Source organism: Salvelinus alpinus, chromosome 13 (assembly GCF_045679555.1).
Source record: "Salvelinus alpinus chromosome 13, SLU_Salpinus.1, whole genome shotgun sequence".
In the NCBI taxonomy this organism is placed as follows: Eukaryota; Metazoa; Chordata; class Actinopteri; order Salmoniformes; family Salmonidae; genus Salvelinus; species Salvelinus alpinus.
In genome coordinates this window covers 58,219,541-58,242,480 of record NC_092098.1, presented here as the reverse complement: position 1 = coordinate 58,242,480, position 22,940 = coordinate 58,219,541, and the positions used below count along the sequence as shown (strand labels likewise).

The 22,940-nt window shown below is 44.4% G+C and overlaps 1 protein-coding gene across 1 annotated transcript in view; it reads right to left on the bottom strand.

Annotated features, from left to right (window-relative positions):
- Nucleotides 1-22,940, bottom strand: part of LOC139537980 (short transient receptor potential channel 6-like) — a 76,525-nt gene that overhangs the window by 28,276 nt on the left and 25,309 nt on the right. Inside the window, exons 3-9 of the mRNA XM_071339911.1 lie at nt 20,387-20,555; nt 20,162-20,294; nt 6,949-7,249; nt 6,478-6,663; nt 6,100-6,264; nt 5,850-6,021; nt 3,428-3,508 (exon numbers count right to left, since the gene is read on the bottom strand). Of these exons, the coding sequence (XP_071196012.1) occupies nt 3,428-3,508; nt 5,850-6,021; nt 6,100-6,264; nt 6,478-6,663; nt 6,949-7,249; nt 20,162-20,294; nt 20,387-20,555 (1,207 nt within the window). The remainder of the gene's footprint in view (nt 1-3,427; nt 3,509-5,849; nt 6,022-6,099; nt 6,265-6,477; nt 6,664-6,948; nt 7,250-20,161; nt 20,295-20,386; nt 20,556-22,940) is intronic.

The following is a 22,940-nucleotide window of genomic DNA, read 5'->3' as shown; positions in this document are numbered from 1 at the left end:
GTGTTCAATACAGGATTAAAACAAACTGTAGCTAGTCTTCTGGTCATGCGCCTCTAACAAACAGGACACAACAAGTGACCCTGATTCAAAATGTCCGTTCTTCTTCATTACACAAAGGAAAAACCCTCAACCAATTTCTAAAGACTGTTGACATCCAGTGGAAGCGGTAGGAACTGCAAGAAGGTCAATTAGAAATCTGTATTCCCAATGAAAAACCATTGAAAAGAGAGTGACCTCAAAAAAAAAATCTGAATGGTTTGTCCTCTGGGTTTCGCCTGCTAAATAAGTTATGTTATACTCACAGACATGATTCAAACAGTTTTAGAAACTTCAGAGTGTTTTCTGTCCAAATCTACTAACAATATGCATATCTTATCTTCTGGGGATGAGTAGCTGGCAGTTGAATTTGGGTATGCTTTTCATCCAAATGTGAAAATGCTGCCCCCTATCCTAGAGAAGTTAACACCGTGTCCAAAGAAGGGCCAGAAGTATACAGAATGGTGTCGTCTGCGTAGAGGTGGATCAGAGAATCACCAGCAGCAAGAGCAACATCATTGATGTATACAGAGAAAAGAGTCGGCCCGAGAATTGAACCCTGTGACACCCCCATAGAGACTGCCAGAGGTCCGGACAACAGGCCCTCCAATTTGACACACTGAACTCTGTCTGAGAAGTAGTTGGTGAACCAGGCGAGGCAGTCATTTGAGAAACCAAGGCTGTTGAATCTGCCGATAAGAATGTGGTGATTGACAGAGTCAAAAGCCTTGGCCAGGTCGATGAATACAGCTGCACAGTATTGTCTCATCGATTGTGGTTATGATATCGTTTAGCACCTTGAGCATGGCTAAGCGTCACCCATGACCAGCTCTGAAACCAGATTGCATAGCGGAGAAGGTACGGTGGAAGGTACGGAAGACCTTAGAAAGACAGAGTAGGATAGATATAGGTCTGTAGAAGTTTGGGTCTAGAGTGTCTCCCTCTTCGAAGAGGGGGATGACCGCAGCAGCTTTCTAATCTTTGGGGATCTCAGATGATATGAAAGAGAGGTTGAACAGGCTAGTAATAGGGGTTGCAACAATTTCGGCTGATCATTTTAGAAAGAGAGGGTCCAGATTGTCTAGCCCTGCTGATTTGTAGGGGTCTAGATTTTGCAGCTCTTTCAGAACATCAGCTATCTGGATTTGGGTGAAGGAGAAATGGGGGAGGTTTGGGCAAGTTGCTGTGGGGGGTGCAGGGCTGTTGACCAGGGTTGGGGTATACAGGTGGAAAGCATGGGCAGCCGTAGAAAAATGCTTTTTAAAATTCTCAATGATCGTAGATTTATCAGTGGTGACAGTGTTTCCTAGCCTCAGTGCAGTGGGCAGCTGGGAGGAGGTGCTTTTATTCTCCATGGACTTTACAGTGTCCCAGAACTTGTTGGTGTTTGTGCTGCAGGATGCAAATTTGTGTTAGGAAAGCAAAGGCTAGCTTTTCAAACTGCCTGTGTATATTGGTTCCTAACTTCCCTGAAAAGTTGCATATCGCGGTGGCTATTCGATGCTAATGCCGTACGCCACAGGATGTTTTTGTGCTGGTCAAGAGCAGTCAGGTCTGGAGTGAATCACGGGCTATATCTGTTCCTGGTTCTACATTTTTTGAGTTGGGCATGCTTATTTAAGATTGTGAGAAAGCACTTTTAAAGAATAACCAGGCATCTTCTACTGACGGCATGAGGTCAGTATCCTTCCAGGATACCCGGGCCAGGTCGATTAGAAAGGCCTGCTCGCTGAAGTGTTGTAGGGAGCGTTTGACAGGGATGAGGGGTGGTCGTTTGACCGCAGACCCACTACGGACGCAAGCAATGAGGCAGTGATCTCTGAGATCCTGGTTGAAGACAGCAGAGGTGTATTTGGAGGGCAGGTTGGTTAGGATGATATCTATGAGGGTGCCTGTGTTTACGGATTTGGGGTTGTACCTGTAGGTTCATTGATCATTTGTGTGAGATTGAGGGCATCAAGCTTAGACTGTAGGATGGCCGGGGTGTTAAGCATGTCCCAGTTTAGGTCACCTAACAGCACGAGCTCTGAAGATAGATGGGGGACAATCAATTCACATATGGAGTCCAGGGCACAGCTGGAGGCAGAAGGTGGTCTATAGCAAGCGGCAACGGTGAGAGACTTGTTAAAAATAAACAATGAAAAATTTAACAACGGCTGATCAACACCATTCTGGGATTAGGACAACAATACTACGTCTCTCCATCACCAGAAAGAAAGGCTGAGTCTTCAAACGTGGCTTCCTGTTGGCCCACAGAAGGATTTTATTGGATTGGAGATCGATCCTCCTTAACCCTCATTGGCTCAAAGATCTGATGCTGTTCCTAAAATTAGAAGATATTAAGTATACCATTTGAGCGTCAACCAACTCATTTTATTCCCTCTGGGACCCGATAATATCCTATTTTGAACAGCTCCAAACACTTCCTCCTGATTAGTACTCTTGGACTCACCCCCACCAATTAAGATTATTGCTATATAGGCCTACAAAATCACCTAATCACCTGAAATTGTTAGGCTATTATGTTTTTGCTTGTATTGAAGTAACGTTGTATCATTTTGTTTTCTGACATGTAACTCAATGACTTCCCTTTCTTTTTAAATGTGTTTGGAGGGGGGTCGAAGGGGGCCAAAAAGGGGAAAATGTGTCGTTACATTTTATCTTTCATTCAGTGTGAACAAAAATATTATACAAATATTTGGAGTAACTACACTGTTGTTTATCCAGCCTCAGTTCTCTTTTATTACAGCCATTGGCCTCATACTGAAATCCTTGAGAGGTTTCCTTCCTCTCCGGCAACTGAATTGCCACCTGTAACAAAGGGGTTGAATCCTTCTTGACTGAAGACATTTCAGCTTTTCATTTTTTATAAATTAGTAAAGAAAATTAAAAGCATAATTTCACTTTGACATGATGACGTATTGTGACACAAAACATTTAATATTTTTTTATTTAGGCTGTAACAACGAAATGTGGAAAAAGTCAATGGGTGAGATTACTTTCTGAAGGCACTGTACCTATAGCTGGGAGAGAGAGGGAGCGAAGGACAGAGGGAGCGAAGGACAGAGGGAGCGAAGGACGGAGGGAGCGAAGGACGGAGGGAGCGAAGGACGGGGGGAGCGAAGGACAGGGGGAGCGAAGGACAGAGGGAGCGAAGGACGGAGGGAGCGAAGGACGGAGGGAGCGAAGGACGGAGGGCGCGAAGGAGCGAAGGACGGAGGGAGCGAAGGAGCGAAGGACGGAGGGAGCGAAGGACGGAGGGAGCGAAGGACGGAGGGAGCGAAGGACGGAGGGCGCGAAGGAGCGAAGGATGGAGGGCGCGAAGGATAGAGGGAGGGAGTTAGTAGCCAGGAAATTATATTATAGCAGCAGGATATGATGTCAGACTGACCAATGACCCAGGATATGATGAGAGTCTCCATCCAGGTGAAGGGGGTGGTTTTCATACGATACAGCAGGGTGGGGTCACGCTCTAGAGAGGAGAAGGAGGAGGAGATGACGAACAATTAAAGTTGCAAGCAGCAACGCTGGGATTCAAGCTGTGGGCCCACTGTTCCACCATCAGGCCAAATTGGACACATCGCCCTAAAATGGGGTTAGTCTGTTATATCTGGTGTAAATCTCCTGTCTTATCTGGTGTCCTGTGTGAATTGAAGTATGCTTCCTCTAATTCTCTCTCCTGGAAGAACTGAGCCCTAGGACCTGGAGAGCTGAGTGCACTGTGGAGAGCTGAGTGTACTCTGTGGAGAGCTGAGTGCACTCTGTGGAGAGCTGAGTGCACTCTGTGGAGAGCTGAGTGCACTCTGTGGAGAGCTGAGTGCACTCTGTGGAGAGCTGAGTGCACTCTGTGGAGAGCTGAGTGCACTCTGTGGAGAGCTGAGTTGGGTCAATGATAAGTCATTGTCTCAACATAGCTTTATAATGCTGTGAAATGTTTAGGGTTAGGGTTACCTCTCATACGCTAATATAGCGTATGAGAGGTCATACAATATGTTTTGTAGTGATTCCTATGTTGTTGATGTAAATAATATTTGTTGGTTCGTGGTGTGTAATCCTTAGTAAACATATTTTTTCCCTTAGGAAACATCTGGGAAAAAATGGTGTTATAGATATTATGCTATTTTACAGTATAAACAAATTGACAATAGACTTTCAGCACACTTATAGGGAAGGACATTCAACAACCACCGCACTTACACAAATGAATTATGATTGACTGAGAGAAATTGATAAGATTGTGGGGGCTGTTTTCAGTGCGGCTTTTGACATTATCGATCATAGTCTGCTGCTGGCAAAACGTGTTATGGCTTTACGCCCCCTGCTATATTGTGGATAAATAGTTAGCTGTCAAACAGAACACAGAGGGTGTTCTTTAATGGAAGCCTCTACAACATAATCCAGGTAGAATCAGGAATTCCCCAGGGCAGCTGTCTAGGCCCCTTACTTTTTAAAATCTTTACTAACGACATGCCACTGGCTTTGAGTAAAGCCAGTGTGTCTATGTATGTGGATGACTCAACACTATACACGTCAGCTACTACAGCGACTGAAATGACTGCAACATCTAACAAAGAGCTGCAGTGGCAAGGACTAGGTTTGTCCTAAATATTTCAAAAACTAAAAGAATTGTATCTGGGACAAATCTATCACTAAACCCAAAACCTCAACTAAATCTTGTAATAGATAATGTGGCAATTGAGCAAGTTGAGGTGACTAAACTGCTTGGAGTAACCCTGGATTGTAAATTGTCATGGTCAAAACATATTGATACAACAGTAGCTAAGATGGGGAGAAGACATGCCACCAGAGGTCTGTTTAAACGACTAGCATACAGCTCAGACACCCATTCATACCCCACAAGACATGCCACCAGAGGTCTGTTTAAACTACTAGCATACAGCTCAGACACCCATTCATACCCCACAAGACATGCCACCAGAGGTCTGTTTAAACGACTAGCACACAGCTCAGACACTCCTGCATACCTCACAATACATGCCACCAGAGGTCTCTTCACAATCCCCAAGTCCAGAACAGACTATGGGAGGTGCACAGTACTACATAGAGCCATGACTACATGGAACTCTATTCCACAACAGGTAACTGATGCAGCAGTAGAATCAGATTTTTTAAAAACTGGTAAAAAAACACCTTATGGAACAGCGGGACTGTGAAGCAAGACACACATAGGCACAGACACATGATAACATACGCGCTATACACACGTACACATGGTTTTTGTGTTGTAGATATGTGGGCGTGGAGTATGGGCCTGAGGGCCAACAATGTGTTGTGAATTCTGTAATGAATGTATTGTAATGTTTAAAAAAATGTATAACTGCCTTAGTTTTAGTCTTGTTAGCATCTAATGGGGATCCATAACAAACAGAAACACTATGGCTGCCATATTGGATACATTGCTGTAGTGTAATCCTTACCAGACCTTGTTGTTGGTTGTGATCATGTCGGGGTCATGTGGGGAGAATTAGGGTTAAACAGACCTGGTTGTTGGTTCTGTTGCGGTCGCGTGGGGAGAATTAGGGTTAAACAGACCTGGTTGTTGGTTCTGTTGCGGTCGCGTGGGGAGATGTGGGGTTAAACAGACCTGGTTGTTGGTTCTGTTGCGGTCGCGTGGGGAGAATTAGGGTTAAACAAACCTGGTTGTTGGTTCTGTTGCGGTCGCGTGGGGAGAATTAGGGTTAAACAAACCTGGTTGTTGGTTCTGTTGCGGTCGCGTGGGGAGAATTAGGGTTAAACAGACCTGGTTGTTGGTTCTGTTGCGGTCGCGTGGGGAGAATTAGGGTTAAACACACCTGGTTGTTGGTTCTGTTGCGGTCGCGTGGGGAGATGTGTGGTCATGTTGGGTAGCAGTGTGGTCCCAGCGAAGCGGTCGGCAGCGTTCAAGACCAGCAGACACAGAAAGATGGAGAAGGAGGAAGCGTGGGCCACGAACTTCATGAAGGGACTTCTCATCACCCTCCCTACCTGTGGGAGACAGGTAACCACCAGTAGTTTAACAGCTGTAGGGTGTAGTGGGCCTAGTGGAGTGTGTAGGGTACCTACCCTACTGCAGGGGGCCACCAGGTAAGCCACAGCTAGTCCAGGTAGTCCAACAGCCACTCCCAGGACCACTAGTAGTTTAACAGCTGTAGTCTGCTGTCTCAGACCTGGTAGGTTCTCATACCAGATAGACAACAACTGCTGTTGACAGTTAGGATGGGCTACAAACTGGAGAGAGGAAGGGAGTTAAATTAGACTGATATCCATACGTGTGTGTGTGTGTGTGTGTGTGTGTGTGTGTGTGTGTGTGTGTGTGTGTGTGTGTGTGTGTGTGTGTGTGTGTGTGTGTGTGTGTGTGTGTGTGTGTGTGTGTGTGTGTGTGTGTGTGTGTGTGTGTGTGTGTGTGTGTGTGTGTGTGTGTGTGTGTGTGTGTGTACTGACCTTCTTGAGTTCATATTTGATGGCCAGTTTGAGTCTCGTGAGTGAGGGTCGGCCAGGTGGATGGTACTTCTCCTCTGAGTCAGTATCTCCACTCAGTATAGCCTCCACCTCCTCAGTGCTGCGACAGAGATCCAACAGACCTACCACATAGTCTTTACACTGCCCAGACAGACGCCGGTAGTCATTCTACAGGGAGGGAGGTAGAGAGGTAGAGAGAGAGAGGAGAGAGAGAGAGAGAGAGGTGCGGAAGTAGAGTGGGAGATAGTGAGAGAGAGTTGGGGGAGGGAGGGTGGAGAGAAAGAGAGGGAGACGTTAATGCCGTTTATGCAAGTTCTTTCACTTGTCTGTGCATAATTATATGTGTGCATGTGTGTGTGGTATGTACATTTGTACCTTCATAAATGCATGGTTGTGTGTATAGTGACCCGTGTGTGTTAGTGTGTGCCTGTGTGCGTGCTCCTCTGTGTGCACCTTAAACTCCTTCTCGATGTTGGCCAGGACAGCTAACTCGTTACTGAGCTCCAGGGCGGCTAATACTGGATCCTCATTGGACAGCGAGAGGTAGGCGGGGCTAGCCAGGCCACGGTAGGCGTTAATCCTGGACCGTGAGTGGCTGAAGGAGTCAAATTGCTGCTGGTAGTTGCACGAATCACAGCAACAAAAGTAGTCGTGGGGCGGGTCTATACGGGCTCCTTTACCCAATAGGTTGTGGACAATCTCATATTCATGACAATGAGCTGCAAGAATCACTGGAGTCACATCATGGGAGAAACTATAGAGAGAGACAGAGAGAGAGACAGTATCAATGAATTGGCGAGGGCACTAGAACAGTCTGCAGCACCCGGCCTCACCCTACTAGAATCTGAAGTCAAATGACTCCTGTTTGCTGATGATCTGATGCTTCTGTCCCCAACCAAGGAGGGCCTACAGCAGCACCTAGATATTCTGCACAGATTCTGTCAGACCTGGGCCCTAACAGTAAATCTCAGTAAGACAAAAATAATGGTGTTCCAGGACCACAAATACAAATTCCATCTAGACACCTTTGCCCTAGAGCACACAAACTATACATACCTTGGCCTAAACATCAGTGTCACAGCTAACATCCACAAAGCTGTGAACGATGTGACAGACAAGACGGGCCCAATATACCATCAAAAGGAACAGAAAATTTGACACACCAATTAGGATCTGGCTAGACAATACTTGAATTAGTTATAAAAAGGCGCCGGAAAGAGATGGCTGCCTCGCTTCGCGTTCCTTGGAAAATATGCAGTATTTTGTTTTTTTACGTGTTATTTCTTACATCGGTACCCCGGGTAATCTTAGGTTTCATTACATACAGTCGGGAGGAACTACTGAATATACGATTAACGTCAACTCATCATCGTTCCTACCAGGAATATGACTTTCCCGAAACGGATCCAGTGTCTTGCCTTCCACACAATACAATGGATCTGATCCCAGCCGGCGACCCTGTGCGTCGCCGGAAAAGGGGAAAACGTGGCGGTCTCGTGGTCAGGCTTCGGAGACGGGCACATCGCGCTCCACTCCCTAGCATACTACTCGCCAATGTCCAGTCTCTTGACAATAAGGTTGATGAAATCCGAGCACGGGTAGCATTCCAGAGAGACATCAGGGATTGCAACGTGCTCTGCTTCACGGAAACATGGCTAACTCAAGGGACGCTAACGGAGTCGGTGCAGCCAGCTGGTTTCTCCATGCATCGCGCCGACAGAAACAAACATCTTTCCGGTAAGAAGAGGGGCGGGGGGGTATGCCTTATGATTAACGAGAAGTGGTGTGATCATCATAACAACACACAAGAACTCAAGTCGTTCTGTTCACCTGATCTAGAACTCCTCACAATCAAATGTCGACCGCATTATCTACCAAGGGAATTCTCGTCAATCATAATCACAGCCGTATACATTCCCCCCCAAGCAGACACATCGATGGCCCTGAACGAACTTTATCTGACTCTTTGTAAACTGGAAACCACACACCCTGAGGCTGCATTCATCGTAGCTGGGGATTTTAACAAGGCTAATCTAAAAACAAAACTCCCTAAATTCTATCAGCATATCGATTGTGCTACCAGGGCTGGAAAAACACTAGACCATTGTTACACTAATTTCCGCGACGCTTATAAGGCCCTCCCCCGCCCCCCTTTCGGAAAAGCTGACCACGACTCCATTTTGTTGATTCCAGCCTACAAACAAAAACTCAAACAACAAGCTCCCGCGCTCAGGTCTGTTCAACGCTGGTCCGACCAATCTGAATCCACGCTTCAAGACTGCTTCGATCACGCAGATTGGAATATGTTCCGCATCGCGTCCAACAACAATATTGACGAATATGCTGATTCGGTGAGCGAGTTCATTAGGAAGTGCATTGACGATGTCGTACCCACAGCAACGATAAAAACATTCCCAAACCAGAAACCGTGGATTGACGGCAGCATTCGCGTGAAACTGAAAGCGCGAACCACTGCTTTTAACCAGGGCAAGGTGACCGGAAGCATGACCGAATACAAACAGTGTAGCTATTCTCTCCGCAAGGCAATCAAACAGGCCAAGTCTCAGTACAGAGACAAAATCGAGTCGAAATTCAACAGCTCAGACACAAGAGGTATATGGCAGGGTCTACAGTCAATCACGGATTACAAAAAGAAAACCAGCCCCGTCGAGGACCAGGATGTCTTGCTCCCAGACAGGCTAAACAACTTTTTTGCCCGCTTTGAGGACAATACAGTGCCACTGACACGGCCCCCTACCAAAACCTGCGGGCTCTCCTTCACTGCAGCCGAGGTGAGTAAAACATTTAAACGTGTTAACCCTCGCAAGGCTGCAGGCCCAGACGGCATTCCCAGCCGCGTCCTCAGAGCATGCGCAGACCAGCTGGCTGGTGTGTTTACGGACATATTCAATCAATCCTTATCCCAGTCTGCTGTTCCCACATGCTTCAAGAGGGCCACCATTGTTCCTGTTCCCAAGAAAGCTAAGGTAACTGAGCTAAACGACTACCGCCCCGTAGCACTCACTTCCGTCATCATGAAGTGCTTTGAGAGACTAGTCAAGGACCATATCACCTCCACCCTACCGGACACCCTAGACCCACTCCAATTTGCTTACCGACCCAATAGGTCCACAGACGACGCAATCGCAACCACACTGCACACTGCCCTAACCCATCTGGACAAGAGGAATACCCATGTGAGAATGCTGTTCATCGATTACAGCTCAGCATTTAACACCATAGTACCCTCCAAACTCGTCATCAAGCTCGAGACCCTGGGTCTCGACCCCGCCCTGTGCAACTGGGTCCTGGACTTCCTGACGGGCCGCCCCCAGGTGGTGAGGGTAGGTAACAACATCTCCACCCCGCTGATCCTCAACACTGGGGCCCCACAAGGGTGCGTTCTGAGCCCTCTCCTGTACTCCCTGTTCACCCACGACTGCGTGGCCATGCACGCCTCCAACTCAATCATCAAGTTTGCGGATGACACTACAGTGGTAGGCTTGATTACCAACAACGACGAGACGGCCTACAGGGAGGAGGTGAGGGCCCTCGGAGTGTGGTGTCAGGAAAATAACCTCACACTCAACGTCAACAAAACAAAGGAGATGATTGTGGACTTCAGGAAACAGCAGAGGGAGCACCCCCCTATCCACATCGACGGGTCAGTAGTGGAGAAGGTGGAAAGTTTTAAGTTCCTCGGTGTACACATCACGGACAAACTGAATTGGTCCACCCACACAGACAGCGTTGTGAAGAAGGCGCAGCAGCGCCTCTTCAACCTCAGGAGGCTGAAGAAATTCAGCTTGTCACCAAAAGCACTCACAAACTTCTACAGATGCACAATCGGGAGCATCCTGTCGGGCTGTATCACCGCCTGGTACGGCAACTGCTCCGCCCACAACCGTAAGGCTCTCCAGAGGGTAGTGAGGTCTGCAGAACGCATCACCAGGGGCAAACTACCTGCCCTCCAGGACACCTACACCACCCGATGTCACAGGAAGGCCATAAAGATCATCAAGGACAACAACCACCCAAGCCACTGCCTGTTCACCCCGCTATCATCCAGAAGGCGAGGTCAGTACAGGTGCATCAAAGCAGGGACCGAGAGACTGAAAAACAGCTTCTATCTCAAGGCCATCAGACTGTTAAACAGCCACCACTAACATTTAGCGGCCGCTGCCAACATACTGACTCAACTCCAGCCACTTTAAAAATGGGAATTGATGGAAATTATGTAAAAATGTACCACTAGCCACTTTAAGCAATGCCACTTAATACAATGTTTACATACCCTACATTACCCATCTCATATGTATATATACTGTACTCTATATCATCTACTGCATCTTGCCATCTTTATGCAATACATGTACCACTAGCCACTTTAAACTATGCCACTTTATGTTTACATACCCTACAGTACTCATCTCATATGTATATACCGTACTCTATACCATCTACTGCATCTGCCATGCCGTTCTGTACCACCACTCATCCATATATCTTTATGTACATATTCTTTATCCCTTACACTTGTGTGTGTGTGTAAGGTAGTAGTGTGGAATTGTTAGGTTAGATTACTGTTGGTTATTACTGCATTGTCGGAACTAGAAGCACAAGCATTTCGCTACACTCGCATTAACATCTGCTAACCATGTGTATGTGACTAATAAAATTTGATTTGATTTGATTTGATTTGAAAACCCATTGCTCTTTCTGGTTGTGAGGTCTGGGGTCCGCTCATCAACCAAAAATTCACAAAATGGGACAAATACCAAATTGAGACTCTGCATGCAGAATTCTGCAAAAATATCCTCAGTGTACAACGTAAAACACCAAATAATGCATGTATAGCAGAATTAGGCCGATATCCACTAATTGTCAAAATCCAGAAAAGAGACTTTTTCTTTTTTTACAACCACCAAAAAGAAAGGGATTCCCAAACCTTCCATAACAAAGCATTCACCTACAGAGAGATGAACCTGGAGAAGAGTCCCCTAAGCAAGCTGGTCCTGGGGCTCTGTTAACACAACAGACCCCACAGAGCAACACAATTAGACCAAACAAAATCATTGGAAAACCAAAAGATAATTACTTGACACATTTGAAAGAATTAACAAAAAAACAGAGCAAACTAGAATGATATTTGGCACTAAACAGAGAGTACACAGTGGCAGAATATCTGACCACTGTTAGTGATCCAAACTTAAGGAAAGCTTTGACTACAGTTGAAGTCGGAAGTTTACATACACCATAGCCAAATATATTTAAAAACTCTGTTTTTCACAATTCCTGGCATTAAATTCCAGTAAAAATTCCCTGTTTTAGGTCAGTTAGGATCAGCACTTTATTTTAAGAATGTGAAATGTCAGAATAATAGTAGAGAGAATGATTTATTTCAGCTTTTTATTTCTTTCATCACATTCCCAGTGGGTCAGAAGTTTACATACACTCAATTAGTATTGGTTAGCATTGCCTTTAAATTGTTTAACTTGGGTCAAACTTTTCGGGTAGCCTTCCACAAGCTTCCCACAATAAGTTGTGTGAATTTTGGACCATTCCTCCTGACTGAGCTGGTGTAACTGAGTCAGGTTTGTAGGCCTCCTTGCTCGCAGACGCTTTTTCAATTCTGCCCACAAATTTTCTATAGGATTGAGGTCAGGGCTTTGTGATGGCCACTCCAATACCTTGACTTTGTTGTTCTTAAGCCATTTTACCACAATTTTGGAAGTATGCTTGGGGTCAATGTTCATTTGGAAGACCCATTTGCAACCAAGCTTTAACTTCCTGACTGATGACTTCAGATGTTGCTTTAATATATCCACCACATAATTTTCCTCCCTCATGATGCCATCTATTTTGTGAAGTGCACCAGTCCCTCCTGCAGCAAAGCACCCCCACAACATGATGCTGCCACCCCCGTGCTTCACGGTTGGGATGGTGTTCTATGGCTTGCTAGCCTCACCCTTTTTCCTACAAACATAACGATGGTCATTATGGCCAAACAGTTCTATTTTTGTTTCATCAGACCAGAGGACATTTCTCCAAAAAGTACGATCTTTGTCCCCATGTGCAGTTGCAAACCGTAGTCTGGCTTTTTTTATGGCGGTTTTGGAGCAGTGGCTTCTTCCTTGCTGAGCGGACTTTCAGGTTATGTCGATATAGGACTCGTTTTACTGTGGATATAGATACTTTTGTACCTGTTTCCGCCAGCATTTTCACAAGGTCCTTTGCTGCTGTTCTGGGATTGATTTGCCCTTTTCACACCAAAGTACGTTCATCTCCAGGAGACAGAACGCGCCTCCTTCCTGAGCGGTATGACGGCTGCGTGGTCCCATGGTGTTTATACTTGCAATACTATTGTTTGTACAGCTGAATGTGGTACCTTCAGGCGTTTAAAAATTGCTCCCAAGGATGAATCAGACTTTTTATCTGAGGTCTTGATTTCTTTTGATTTTCCCATGATGTCAAGCAAAGAGGCACTGAGTTTGAAGGTAGACCTTGAAATACATCCACTGGTACACTGTCAATTAGCCTATCAGAAGCTTCTAAAGCCATGACATCAATTTATGGAATATTCCAAGCTGTTAAAAGGCACAGTCAATTTAGTTTATGTAAACTTCTGACCCACTGGAATTGTGATAAATGAATTATAAGTGAAATAATCTGTTTGTAAACAATTGTTGGTCAAATGACTTGTGTCATGCACAAAGTAGATGTCCTAACCGACTTGCCAAAACTATAGTTTGTTAACAAGAAATTTTGTGGAGGGGTTGAAAAACGAGTTGTAATGAGTCCAACCTAAGTGTATGTAAACTTCCGACTTCAACTGTATGCACAGACTCATTGAGTATAGCCTTACAGACGCTTTTTTTCCAATTTTGATAATCTCCCACATCTTTTGGGGGAAATACCCCAGTGTGCATCACAGCAGCAACATTTGTGACCTGTTGCCACAAGAAAAGGGCAACCAGTGAAGAACAAACACCATTGTAAATACAACCCATATTTATGTTTATTTGTTTTCCCTTTTGTACTTTATCTATTTGCACATCGGTATATAGACATAATATGTGACCCGTTTCAGGTAACTAGGCGTATGTCACAGGTCACTACCTCACAGGAGAGCCGTATGGGGCGGGTCTCACCACCTGGCATGGCAACTGCTCGGCATCTGACCGTAAGGCGCTACAGAGTGTAGTGCGTACAGCCCAGTACATCACTGGGGCCAAGCTTAGTGGTTAGAGCATTGGACTAGTAACCGAAAGGTTGCAAGATTGAATCCCCGAGCTGACAAGGTAAAAATCTGTCGTTCTGCCCCTGAACAAGGCAGTTAACCCACTGTTCCTATGCCATCATTGAAAATAAGAATATGTTCTTAAAACCTCTAACGAGTCACAAACCCGGATCCGGGATTCCCCCCATCAAAAAAGCTGACTAGCATAGCCTAGCCTAAAGCCACAGGGATATCATATAATAAAATGTTCATGAAATCACAAGTCCAAGACACCAAATGAAAGATACACATCTTGTGAATCCAGCCATCATTTCTGATTTTTAAAATGTTTTACAGGGAAGACACAATATGTATTTCTATTAGCTAACCACCATAGCAAAAGACACAACTTTTTTTTCTCCACCATTTTCTTCCTGCATAGGTAGCTATCACAAATTCGACCAAATAAAGATATAAATAGTCACTAACCAAGAAACAACTTCATCAGATGACAGTCTGATAACATATTTATTGTATAGCATATGTTTTGTTAGAACAATGTGCATATTTCAGGTATAAATCACAGTTCTACATTGCAGCTGCAATCTGAAATAGCGCCGAAGCAGCCAGAATAATTACAGAGACCAACGTCAAATACCTAAATATTCATCATAAAACATTTCTGAAAAATATATGGTGTACAGCAAATGAAAGACAAACATCTTGTGAATCCAGCCAATATTTCCGATTTTTTAAGTGTTTTACAGCGAAAACACAATATAGCATTATATTAGCTTACCACAATAGCCAGAAACACAAGCCATTTACCAGCAGCAAAGGTTAGCGATCGTAACAAACCAGCAAAAGATATATAATTTTTGACTAACCTTCATAAACTTCATCAGATGACAGTCCTGTAACATCATATTACACAATGCATAAAGGGTTTGTTCAAAAATATGCATATGTAGCGGCACAAATCGTGGTTATACAATGTGATTAGTAGCCAAACTTCAAGCAATCTGTCCGGCGCCATCTTGGAGAGGCACCTCATCTAATCAATAACTAATCATAAACTTGACTAAAAAATACAGGTTGGACAGCAAATGAAAGATACATTAATTCTTAATGCAACTGTTGTGTTAGATTTTTTAAATTAACGTTACTACGACATACAGCGTGCGTTAAAGCGAGACCGCACCGAAATTAATGGCGGAATAGTAGTTTTACATTTTTCAACAGAACAACGAATTAACATCATAAATAGTTCTTACTTTTTGATGAGCTTCCATCAGAATCTTGGGCAAGTTGTCCTTTGTCCATAATAATCGTTGCTCGGCTGTAGAATGTTGTCTTCAACCGTGTAATTAGCAGCAAACATTAGCTATGTGGCCCAGACATGCCCAACTCTTCAAAACGCAGGACAAAGAAAATTCCGAAAATCGCAATATATCATATAAACTGATATAACTCGGTTTAAAATAACTACGTTATGATGTTTCTAACACCTATATCGAATAAAATCAGAGCCGGATATATCTAACGCCGATAACGTGAGCTTCTCAGAATGCTATCCTGAGGTCTGTCTTGCGTCATGGCGAATGATGAAAAGGGTGCACCCCTCGTGCCAAGCCTATTTATACTGCCTCAGATCTACCTAGCAACACCATTCCAATTCTCAACGCTTGCTGACATCTAGGGGAAATCGCATGCAGTGCTGGCATGCTGTTGCGCCTTCTTCACCACACTGTCTGTGTGGGGGGACCATTTCAGTTTGTCTGTGATGTGTAACCCAAGGAACTTAAAACATTCCACCTTCTCCACTAATGTCCCGTCGATGTGTATAGGGGGGTGCTCCCTCTGCTGTTCCCTGTGATCATCTCCTTTGTTTTGTTGAGGTTGAGTGAGAGGTTATTTTCCCGGCACCGCACTCCCAGAGCCCTCACCTCCTCCCTGTAGGCTGTCTCATCATTGTTGGTAATCAAGGCTACTACTGTTGTGTCTTCTGCAAACTTGATGATTGAGTTGGAGGCGTGCTTGGCCACGCAGTCATGGGTGAACAGGGAGTACAGGAGGTGACTAAGCACGCACCCTTGTGGGGCCCCAGTGTTGAGGATCAGCGAAGTGGAGATGTTGTTTCTTACCTTCACCACCTGGGGGGGGCGGCCCGTCAGGAAGTCCAGGACCCAGTTGCACAGGGCGGGGTTCAGTCCCAGGGCCTCGAGCTTAATGATGAGCTTGGAGGGTACTATGGTGTTGAATGCTGAGCTGTAGTCAATGAACAGCATAAAGTCCAGTGAAGTGCTTTGAGGGCCGTCATGGTATCAGCTTGAGGGGGGGTGTACACGGCCGTGGCTATAACCGATGAGAAATCTCTTGGGAGATAATACAGCATTTGATTGTGAGGTATTCTAGATCAGGTGAACGAAAGGACTTGAGTTCCTGTATGTTATCACAATTACACCATGACCCGTTAATCATGAAACATGCACCCCTGTCCTTCTTCTTACCAGAGAGATATTTATTTATACTCTGCGCAAAGAACTGAGAATCCAGCTGGCTGGACCGACTCTAACTTTATATTCCGAGGGAGCCATGTCTCCATGAAGCAGAGTATGTTACAATCCCTGATGTCTCTCTGGAAAGAAACCCTGAGCTCGTCAACTTTATTATCCAGAGACTGAACATTAGCGAGTAATGTACTCGGAAGTGGTGGGTGCGCCTCCTAAATCAGACTAGAACTCCGAGTACCCTCCAAGCTCATCATTAAGCTCGAGGCCCTGGGACTGAACCCCGCCCTGTGCAACTGGGTCCTGGACTTCCTGACGGGCCGCCCCCCCCAGGTGGTGAAGGTAGTTTGGCTACTAATCACATTGTATAACCACGATTTGTGCCGCTACATATGCACATTTTGGAACAAACCCTTTATGCATTGTGTAATATGATGTTACAGGACTGTCATCTTCACCGGCGTTGTTTTGGGTCGGCTTCTGGAATCATTTCAATTGCCCTGGGGGTTGCAAACAAAGGATCTGCTTCAGAAAAGTCATCCCTGGTCGTGATGCTGGTAGTTCTGGTGAGTTACCAGCGCTCTGATATCCAATAGTTCTCCCCAGCTGAATGTAATAACACAAACATATTCTGGGCTAATAACGTAAGAAATAATACATTGTCTAGTTTATGTCTAGGTAATCCTGTTTAATGCACTTTAAAAAAAAAAATGTATCATGTAATAAAACTGTTGCTCTCCACTTTCTGGAGGACCGAGTTTTGAAATCAGTGGAATTCGAGTATGATAGGAGATGGAGAAAACACCTGTCTCCGACGTGTCCATCCATGAATGATGTATACGGGTAAAATAATCTAGCTAGCTACATTTTCATATATGACACATTTCTAATTTTGACGGTAAGTGGTTTCATTTCAAGCTGAAGTGTACTGTTTGCTAGTTAGCTGACTGGCTAACCTGCTAACGTTACATGTATGGTCTCAAAGCCATCCATATCTCAAAGCCATTTGCTTTTGCTAGCTATTATTCAACCTGGATGGTTAGCTACCTACAGATACATGCAGGGTAGTAACGTCATGAGTTGGGATTATGGTTCATTGTTTACCTAGTTAGCTAGCTAACATTCCGTGTATGCTCTTATTATTCGTATCTCAGAGCCATTTGCTTGGCTAGCTATAGCCTAATGTTAGCTAGCTAACATTGAACCTGGTTGGTTAGCTACCTGCAGATTTACGCAGGCTAGTAACATCATGAGTTGAGATTATGGTTCATTATTTACCTAGCTAGCTAGCTACATGTCTTGACAAAAGACTCCACTATGCAAGTAACCATTTTGGGTGCGTTTGTAAATTCAGTCTGGCCATCTACTCCTGAGTGTGCCAGAGCGCAGAATAACTGATGAATTTACGAACGCTCAACATCCATTGAATATGGCCGGTGTGAAGTAAACGTCGTAATTCAATTGTTGCCAGCAGCACAGTTACAGTCACCAACACTCTGGATATGAAAACAGCCTAACCAGCTCTGCTTGGGCGAGTAAAATTGTCAGAGTGGGGTGTTCTCTCATTATGTGTCTAGAAGTAGCTAGCCAATGTTATCCAGTTAGCTTGGGTGCTTGACTGCCGTTGTGAGGTCAGAACGTTCAGAACAACCTTACTTATTGGCCAGAGCGTCCAGTGTGTGCTCTGAAAGTGAAACGCTCTGAAGTTACGAACGGACAATCTGATAGCACAGTTGCAGTCACCAACGCTCTGGATAACATAACAGTCTAACCAGCTCTGCTAGGGCGAGTAATGTTCAGTGAGCTGTTCTGTAATTTGTGTTTGGAAGTAGTTAGCAAGTTAGCTTGGGTGCTTGACTGGTGTTAGTACAGAATGCTGGGATCAACCCTTAAAGAGATGGATGGGGCTAAAGCTTAAGAGGGTGTGAACAATGCTGAATGGGTGTAGACAAAGAAGGACTCTCCAATCTTTCTCTGAGCAGCTAACCGATCGCTGCAGCTGTACATAGCCCATCTGTAAATAGCCCATCCAATCTACCTACCTCATCCCCATTTTGTTTTTATTTACTTTTCTGCTCTTTTGCACACCAGTATTTCTACTTGCACATCATCATCTGCTCATCTATCACTCCAGTGTTAATCTGCTCAAATGTAATTATTTCGCTACTATGGCCTATTTATTGTCTTACCTCCTCACTCCATTTGCACACACTGTATATAGACTTTCTTTTTTCTATTGTGTTATTGACTGTACGCTTGTTTATTCCATATGTAACTCTGTGTTGTTGTTTGTGCCGCACTGCTTTGCTTTATCTTGGCCAGGTCGCAGTTGTAAATGAGAACTTGTTCTCAACTGGCCAACCTGGTTAAATAAAGTGTTAGGGTTGTAAATGAGAACTTGTTCTCAACTGGCCTACCTGGTTAAAGGTGAAATAAAAACTGTAGTAAAAATAGTAGTACCAAAACATTCAAACGCCATTTTCTCAAAAGTGAGTTTACAAGTTTATCAACTTTCAAAGCATAATTACTTTCCCATTGTTCCTCAACTGTAGTGTTGATCTACCATTTTGTAGCTCTGAGTCTCTACTTTGTAAAAAACACAATTTCAAATGTTGCTACATAAGACGAATCGAGCCGGTCGGTCACATATGACATTTGAAATGTCTTTATTCTTTTGGAACTTTTGTGAGTGTAATATTACATTTTTTTATTTTTATTATTGTTGATTTCAGTTTTGTTATCTATTTCACTTGCTTTGGCAATGACACATGTTTCTCTTGCCAATAAAGCCCATTAAATTGAATTGATAGAGACACACTGTACACATACACTGAGTGTACAAAACATTAAGAACACCTTCTCTTTCCATGACAGAGTGACCAGGTGAAAGCTATGATCCCTTATTGATGATAAATCCATTGTGGAACGCTTTTAACACCTTGTGTGTCGAAAGCCCCAACAAATTGAGGCTGTTCTGAGGTCAATATTAGGAAAATTGTCTTAATGTTTTGTACACTCAGTGTTAGCTGCTAGAATTGTTTATTTCATTTTTTATTTAACTGGGCAAGTCAGTTAAGAACAAATTCTTCTTTACAATGACGGCCTAGGAACAGTGGGTTAACTGCCTTGTTCAGGGGCAGAATGACAGATTTTTACCTTGTCAGCTCGGGGATCGATCTAGCAACCTTTTGGTTACTGGCCCAACGCTAGGCCTAGAATCGCATCACGGGAGAAACTAGAGAGAGAGAGACATACACGTACATAGACACACACACAAAAACACACAGACAGACGCACATTATATACACACACACACACACCCCTCTCACCGTGTCCCATCCTCACACACACACCCCTCTCACCGTGTCCCATCCTCACACACACACCCCTCTCACCGTGTGCCATCCTCATCATAACACACACACCCCTCTCACCGTGTCCCATCCACACACACACACCCCTCTCACCGTGTCCCATCCACACACACACACCCCTCTCACCGTGTCCCATCCTCACACACACACCCCTCTCACCGTGTCCCATCCTCACACACACACCCCTCTCACCGTGTCCCATCCTCACACACACACACCCCTCTCACCGTGTCCCATCCTCACACACACACCCCTCTCACTGTGTCCCATCCTCACACACACACCCCTCTCACCGTGTCCCATCCTCACACACACACCCCTCTCACCGTGTCCCATCCTCACACACACACCCCTCTCACCGTGTCCCATCCTCACACACACACCCCTCTCACCGTGTGCCATCCTCATCATAACACACACACCCCTCTCACCGTGTCCCATCCACACACACACACCCCTCTCACCGTGTCCCATCCTCACACACACACCCCTCTCACCGTGTCCCATCCTCACACACACACCCCTCTCACCGTGTCCCATCCTCACACACACACCCCTCTCACCGTGTCCCATCCTCATCATAAGCGTAGAAGTCATCCAACATGTCCACCTGGGCAGGGCTTGCTGTCAGGCGCTTCGCGTCACTGAACGACTGGTGGCCTAGCAACGCCTCCGTTATACGCACATAACCCTTACCTAGGAAACACACAGAGAGTAATGGAGTAATGGAGTAAGTGTATCTCTCTCTCTCTTTCTCTCTATCAATCATCAATCAATCAATCACTCACTGATGGCCAGTAGCAGAGCGTCTCCCACCCTGGATAGCTCCACTCTCCCAAGCAGCAGCTCAGTCACCTCTAGATGCTCATTGGCCACCGCCAGCTGCAATGCATTCTGGCCCATGTAGTCTACTGCGTTCACGTTGAGACTGGGCATGTGTAGGACCATGCGTCGCACCTCGTGGGAGAAGTAAATACTGGTTAAAAAACAGCGATATAACACACTGTGGTGAATTAAAGCCTGGTCCTAATGTTTGAAACAGATACACAATGCACTGTGGTGACATTAAACTAAAATCCCTTGTATAATTTAGCCTTATAAAGAGTTTTATGGTAAAGATCTGTAATATCGTGTTAAGGTCGATGTCCGAGCACCCGCGGGAAATCTATTTGGCAAAATAAAAAATTCCACATGAAAATCTGTCAGTTTAAACGAGAGATATCGCTTGTTTTGCATTGGATCTCAATCCATCCGCCAACTTCCGCATCTGAACGAGCTACAGCGGTGTTTGTGAGACCATGAGACATCCCGAAAATCAGTCTTCTCACAAAATCGTCTGTAGCTTCCGAACTGCCTTCAAACTATCAAACTACTATACGTGACTATCATTAATGTGATGACATGCTATTTATCGAATAATTAACTATGTTTAATTATTACGTGATTAAATTAATCATGTAACAATCAACTCATTAGTAACTTGGGGCACCACGGAAAAAGTTTGTTTAATGAGTTACCGTTTCCCAAATTAACTCAAGACTATATCAACATATATCATTATCATACCAGTCATCCATTAATCATTTCCTCATATCAGTCTCATTCTGAATGTTGCATAAGCTGTAAATTTGCACAAACCCAAGTCCCACTGATCATTCCGTACCACACAAATTGATTTGATTATTTATTTACTAACAAGCTAAATGATAACATAAGATACACACACACGGTAAAGGTTATTGATTATTGATTAGAAACTTAATACGATGACAACAGGTCCCTAGCTGACCAACACAATATGGCACGTGTTACAAAAGACGTGATTTAAAGAGAGAGAGAGGAGAGGAGATTTAAAGAGAGAGAGAGAGAGAGAGAGAGAGAGAGAGAGAGAGAGAGAGAGAGAGAGAGAGAGAGAGAGAGAGAAACAACTCTTGGATACATTTGTAAACTATGCTTAGTTTAGCCCTAATACCTTGCCATGAACTGCCGCTCTTATGGGTAAGAAGTGTAATGCATGTATTTACGTGTTGAAGGTCTTCATCGGGTATCTCAGGCCTTCGTGGGCCGAGTTCCGCTGAGTGGGAGAGGTTAGACTGATGCTTTGTTCTTTGGCCAACTCCTTCGTTCTCTGTTGTAAGTCTCTGATTGTCCACAAGATGTCACAATGTCCTTTCTCTTAGTTGTCCTTGTTTCCTTGTACTCGTTCTGGAAGAGTGGTCTTCTGAGGACTGCTAGTCAGCCGTGTAGATGATCCCAGTGTGGGAATGAAAGCAATGTAGACAACCAATGACTTGAAGAGAATAACCGGGTGGTCCTGCTTGAATTCACCTTCTTAGATACTCAACCGGAGCATTGATTGTTAAGAGGTTCCTTTGTCTTCTTCAACCTCGTGTTGCGTTTCGGGGTCGTGACTAATCGTAGACCTTAGCTGCAGCTCGTGGTCATATAGTCTGATATATTAATTATTAACTCATATGCTTTATACCCTCGGGTAGAAAGGGGGAATTTCCGTCTATCTTACTGCGTTCCCTGGGGCATAGCTAGTTACGAGGCAAGGTATCACAATTTACTATGATCTCGTTTAGATAACTAAAATCACAGTCTCATCGTCACAAAAACATTTTCTTTAATCTGGATATTTTCTACACAACGTAATGTATGTAAACATAATTTACACATTATGAAAACTTTAAAGTTACAATGTTTTCATCATAACGTCTTCATTTAACTTAATGACATCACAACATAGACACGTCAGGAAGTCCAGGATCCAGTTGCAGAGGGAGGTGTTTAGTCCCAGGGTCCTTAGCTTATTGATGAGCTTTGAGGGCACTATGGTGTTGAACACTGAGCTGTAGTCAATGAATAGCATTCTCACATACAGTGGGGAGAACAAGTATTTGATACACTGCCGATTTTTGCATGTTTTCCTACTTACAAAGCATGTAGAGGTCTGTCATTTTTATCATAGGTACACTTCAACTGTGAGAGACGGAATCTAAAACAAAAGTCCAGAAAATCACATTGTAGGATTTTTAAGTAATTAATTTGCATTTTATTGCAGGCAGGTTACCTTAGTGTTCTTGGGCACATGGACTATGGTGGTCTGCTTAAAACTTGTTACGGCTAGACGTTCCGCTAGCGTGAAATTCAAAATAAATTATTAGAAATATTGAACTTTCATAAAATCACAAGTGCAATACACCAAAATACAGCTTAACTTCTTGTTAATCCAGCCACCATGTCAGATTTCAAAAAGGCTTTACGGCGAAAGCAAACCATGCTATTATCTGAGGACAGCACCCCACCATACAGACACATGACAATCATATTTCAACCTGC